The sequence below is a fragment of the Nicotiana sylvestris genome, chromosome 4, assembly GCF_000393655.2.
Source record: "Nicotiana sylvestris chromosome 4, ASM39365v2, whole genome shotgun sequence".
NCBI lineage: Eukaryota > Viridiplantae > Streptophyta > Magnoliopsida > Solanales > Solanaceae > Nicotiana > Nicotiana sylvestris.
Genome location: NC_091060.1, coordinates 48,658,418 through 48,664,471, shown reverse-complemented (window position 1 = coordinate 48,664,471; position 6,054 = coordinate 48,658,418). Strand labels below are relative to the sequence as shown.

The window sequence follows — 6,054 nt, the reverse complement described above, 5'->3', positions numbered from 1 at the left end:
TCGAATTCATGTCTCCAGCAAATGCACCCCCACCATTTGAAGTTGCAGTTTTACCACCCAAGGCACATGCTCCGTTCGGAGTAAAGATAGCCACGCCGATTCCAGTAGCGATGTCGACCATGACGCCATTCCATACAAAGGCTATACCATGAGACTACACAGCCGAGGCAAGGAGGAAAGGCAAGGTCAGGTTCGAAGATACTATTGCCGCACAAGGTATGACAAGAACTGGTAGGGTTTATGCCCCAGAGCACCTAGCCGAGTCAAGCAAGCAGTTTTCCAACCGGCCACCCATCATTGAGACAGGTCCAGAGGACCTTTGGAGAAAAATACAAACTAAGGAATACTCAGTTATCGACCTGTTGAACAAAACACCAGCGCAGATCTCTATCCTTGCTTTGCTACAAAATTCCGAGGCGCACAAGAATGCTCTGCTAAGGGTGCTGAGTAAAGCATACGTGCCAAGCAACATTATTGGCGGAGAAATGGCTAACATGGTAGGACAGGTATTGGAAAGTCATAAGATCACTTTTCATGAAGATGAGCTGCCACCTGAAGGGTTGGGTCACAACAAAGCACTACACATCACTATACAATGCGAGGACTACTTCATTACCAGGATCTTGATCGACGGGGGTTCCAGTCTTAATATTTGTCCACTGGTAACACTTAATAAATTGGGCAAGGGACTACACGAGATAAAGGATGGAGCCATCAATGTGAAAGCCTTCGACGATTCCCAAAGGTCCACTATTGGGGAAATTAGTCTATATTTGCAAACGGGGCCAACTTGGTTCGATGTTGATTTCCAAGTGATAGACGTGCCGACATCTTACAACCTACTGTTAGGATGGCCATGGATCCATACCGCTAGGGTCGTAGCATCAACACTACATCAGGCAGTAAAATTCGAATGGAACCACCAAGAGGTGATCATTCACGGCGATGGTAGCAACCCTATATACAGTCGCCAGACTATTCCGTCAATCGAAGGCAGAAAGAAGCTAGGTGGAGAGACTTACCATCATATTGAACGGGTAAATGCTGTTGACAAAGAAAATAGTGGGACAACAAGATCGAGAGTATACTGAATTGGAGTGGGTACGAACCTGGCAAGGGACTCGAAAAGAATATCCAAGGAATCGCTAAGCCCATAAAACTCAAGAAACATGGCACTACTTTCGGTTTGGGATATGAGTACACCTGGGAAGAATTCAACAACTGGTTGCCACTATGGTGTGGTCCTTACTATCTGCTGGAGCAAGACAATACCACATTTGGAATAGACTTTCCAACTGGCCGATGTAATCTATGGGTTAGAAGAAGAAGAAGCACTCGCAGCAGTGAAGAACTTGTTCCTAGAAGACAATGGTATGGACTATTGTGTTGTTCTCGAGGAGGAGGGGGAGGAAGACCCTTCCATACAAACTGTAAGCATAGGGACACGCCTCAATAACTGGACCATTAGGACAACCAGAGCCCGACGAGCCTGGGGGTAGCAAGGCTAAAACAAGCATTGTTTTATTTACTAAAAGATTTTATTTTTTTGCATATTTTCGATTCCCGCAATAAGATCTCCAATGTTCAAAACAATTATACAATTTATCAAAGCATTTTGACTTTTCTTATGAATCGACGCTCATTATTATTTTTTCTCTCATACTTTACTTATACATCATTACTATTACTTACCTTGATGAACCAATGATTGTGACATGCAACGAGATAACGCAACAAACAGACATTGATTCAGAGGAAAATGACATACCAGAAGAGATTGTTAAAGAAGTAGAGAATTTTGAAAATAGACCTAAATCCAACCTGTACGAGACCGAGATTGTTAACCTGGGAGATGCAGAAAATGTCAAAGAAACAAGAATCAGCGTTCACTTATCGCCATCAGAAAAGAAGGAATACACAGATTTTCTAAACGAATATGAGGAAATATTCGCCTGGTCATATGATGACATGGCCGGCTTGAGTGCGTCTTTATGGCTCACAAACTGCCGATCGATCCAACATGTCCACCGGTAAAGCAAAGGCTCAGAAAATTCAAGCCTGATATGAGTTTGAAAATCAAGGAAGAGGTCACTAAGCAATTCTAAGCTAAGGTTCTAAGGGTAGTCGAATACCCAACATGTTTAGACAACATTGTGCCAGTACCAAAGAAGGACGGGAAGGTCAGAGTCTGTGTCGACTACCGGGATCTCAACCGGGACAGTCCGAAAGACGACTTCCCTTTGCCAAATATACACATCCTGATTGACAATTGTGCCAAGCATGAGTTGCAATTATTTGTAGATCATTTCGTTGGTTATCATCAGATCTGGATGGATGAAGAAGATGCCGAGAAAACGGCTTTCATTACGCTGTGGGAAATGTACCGTTACAAGATGATGCTGGTTGGGTTAAAGAATGTAGGGGCCACCTACATGAGGGCCATGACTACCATTTTCCATGATATGATACACAAGGAGATAGAAGTATGCGTAGATGATGTTATCATCAACTCCAAGAAGGCAACTAATCACATGAAAGATCTGAGGAAGTTCTTCAATAGATTACGAAGGTACAACTTGAAACTGAATCCCGCGAAGTGTGCATTTGGGGTTCCTGCTGGAAAATTACTTTGGTTTATTGTGAGTCGCCGAGGAATAGAACTGGAACCATCAAAAGTCAAAACTATTCAAGAATTGCCACCGCCAAAGAACAAGAAGGATGTGATGAGTTTCTTGGGAAGGCTTAACTACATCAGCAGGTTCATAATACAATCTACGGTTATCTGTGAGCCAATCTTTAAGATGTTGAAGAAGGACGACGCTACCAAATGGACTAATGACTGCCAAAAAGCTTTCGACAAGATCAAGGAATACTTGTCAACACCACCAGTCTTAGTCCCGTCTGAGCCAGGTAGACCTTATTACTCTACCTTGCAGTATTGGATGGAGCCTTTGGTTGCATTCTGGGGCAACATGATGAAAAGGGGAGGAAGGAGCAGGCCATCAATTATCTCAGTAAGAAGTTCACCCCATGTGAGGCCCGGTATTCACTGTTAGAGTGCACCTGTTGTGCTTTGACTTGGGTAGCCCAGAAGCTGAGGCACTACTTCTGTGCCTATACTGCGTATCGCATATCAAGGATGGATCTTTTGAAGTACATCTTTCAGAAGCCCATGCCTACTGGAAATCTAGCCAAGTGCAAATCCTGTTGAGTGAATTTGACATTGTCTACGTGACTCAGAAGGCAATAAAGGGACATGCACTAGCAGATCACCTTGCTAAAAATCCCGTAGATGGAGAATACGAACCCTTGAAAATGTATTTTCCTGACGAAGAGATATCATTTATAGGAGAAGACATTGCAGAATCCTATGATGGTTGGAGGATGTTTTTCGATGGAGCAGCAAATTTTAAAGGAGTTGGCATAGGAGCAGTCCTAGTATCAGAAACAGGTCATCATTATCCGGTGTCTGCTAAACTCAGGTTCCCGTGCACCAACAATATGACCGAGTATGAATCTTGCATCCTAGGGCTCAAAATGGCCATTGACATGAACATTCAAGAATTGCTAGTGATTGGAGATTCGGACATACTCATACATCAGGTGCGTGAAGAGTGGGCAACCAAGAATGCCAAGATACTCCCGTATCTGCATCATGTGTAGGAATTGAGAAAAAGGTTCACGAAGACGGAGTTCCAACATGTTCCTAGAGTCCAGAATGAATTTGCCGATGTATTGGCCACCCTATCATCCATGATACAACATCCAAACAAAAACTTCATTGATCCCATTCCAATAAAAATCCATGATCAGCCAGCTTACTATGCCCGCGTTGAAGAAGAAGCAGATGGAAAGCCTTGGTTTCACGATAACAAGGAATATTTGGCAAAAGGAGAGTACCCAGAGCTTGCAAATCCTACTCAGAAATGCACACTTCGAAGGTTGTCCAATAACGTCTTTCATAGTGGAGGAATCTTATATAGGAGGACTCCTGATTTGGGATTGTTAAGGTGTGTTGACGCAAAAGAAGCATCCAAGCTACTAGAGGAAATCCACACTGAGACCTGCGGTCCACATATGAACGGTTTTGTCTTAGCAAAGAAGATACTCCGAGCTGGTTACTTTTGAATGACTATGGAAATGGACTACATCCAGTATGTCCGAAAATGCCATCGCTGTCAGATACATGCAGACATGATAAAGGTACCTCCAAATGAGCTTAATGCGACAAGATCACCATGGTCGTTAGCCGCTTGGGGAATGGATGTTATTGGACCAATCGAGCTCGCCGCTTCCAACGAGCACAAATTTATCCTGGTAGCAATCGACTATTTCGCCAAATGGGTCAAAGTAGCATCTTACAGAGTAGTGACTAAGAAAGTCGTGGTAAACTTTGTCTACGACCACATTGTTTGTCGATTCGATATTCCAGAGTCAATCATTACTGATAATGGCTCCAATCTCAACAGCGACTTGATGAAATCCATGTGTGAAACCTTCAAGATCAGACACAAGAATTCTACAGCCTACATGCCTCAGATAAATGGAGCAGTAGAAACTGCTAACAAGAATATCAAGAAGATATTGAGGAAAATGATAGAGAAGCATAAACAATGGCATGAGAAGTTGTCATTTGCTTTATTGGGGTATCGCACCATGGTCCGCACATCAACCGGGGCAACCCCCTATATGCTAGTTTATGGTACGGAGGCCGTCAATCCCACTGAGATAGAAATTCCCTCCTTTAGGATCATACAGGAAGCTAAGCTCGACAACACAGAGTGGGTGAAAAGTCGTTATGAGAAACTAGCTCTTATAGACGGAAAGAGAATGAATACAGTTTGCCATGGTCAACTTTATCAGAACAGAATGTCCAGAGCCTTCAACAAAAGAGTCAAGCCGAGACAGTTCATACCGGGGCGGCTGGTGTTAAAGAAATTATTTTTGCATCAAGATGAAGCCAAAGGGAAGTTCTCTCCCAACTGGCAGGGTCCATACATGGTTCATCGGGTTCTGACGGGAGGAGCCCTCATACCTGCAGAATTGGACGGGGAAGTCTGGCCGAAGCCAATCAATTCAGATGCAGTCAAGCGTTACTATGTGTAGTCTTTATGTTTTCCTTAATTATGTGATGTAAATTGAACTACACCTGACCCGATTCCCATTTAAGATAGGATACGTAGGTAGCCTTATGGGTTCGGTCACAATTCAATAAAATTTCCCTTTTCCCCGCAATTGGAAACTAGAACAGAATTTTGAGGAGGACCCTCAAAATTCCAAAGTAATATCAGCCAAGCATCTTAAGCGACAGCCAGAAGCATCAACCCATTAAACTGGGGCAGAAATTTTAGGAGGACCCTCAAAATTTCGAAGCAAGAGAGGTTGCAATGTCCTGAACCACGTCGCAGTCGTCAGTTCATCTAAAAGCTATTCTTAATTATGTACTTATGTCATATTTTTACTAAATCATGCAGTTTATTTGCTGGAATTGCCTTGTTTAGCAATGCTACCCCAATGATACATACAGTATCCCCAAATCAAAGCCGAGCAAGTCAAGCAGAGCCAGCGGGGATGTAGACATGTGATTTTTGACCCTCCCCAAAATTTTTCATATTTTAGCGCGTAAATATTTAATTTAGGCATAAAATAGATATTTTAAGTAATTTTGACTCTTTTACTTTATTTTATTACAAGATAACAAAAAATCACAAAAATAGGTTCATTAATGTTTTGTAGTCATTTTTAATCTAAAAAAATCTTTAAAAAATATATGCAAAAATAGTATCATATTTTTTATTTTAATATGATATTTGAAAATACCAAAAATAGATTTATTTTAATGGTTAGTTTTATTTTAATAATTATTTGAATGGTAGGATTAATTAATAAATGGGTCCGTATTTTTAATCTCGTTCGCAGCGAGAGAATAGAGCTTGGGCTCGAGCAACCCATCTTTAGGCTTTTGGACATAGCCCACAATTGCCAAACCCATAATTCCTAGGCCCATACCCCTTAACCTAAAACCCTACCCAAAACCTAGACTATAAAAATAAA

The 6,054-nt window shown here is 41.9% G+C and overlaps 1 protein-coding gene across 1 annotated transcript; it reads left to right on the top strand.

The window, feature by feature from the left end:
* Positions 1–218: 218 nt before the first annotated feature.
* On the top strand, positions 219–5,106 carry LOC138889524 (uncharacterized). The gene is made up of 6 exons (XM_070172841.1): positions 219–948; positions 1,742–1,981; positions 2,161–2,569; positions 3,087–3,243; positions 4,156–4,785; positions 4,864–5,106. The coding sequence occupies exons 1-6, from the start codon at positions 219–221 to the stop codon at positions 5,104–5,106; spliced, it is 2,409 nt and encodes an 802-aa protein (XP_070028942.1).
* Positions 5,107–6,054: the final 948 nt, after the last annotated feature.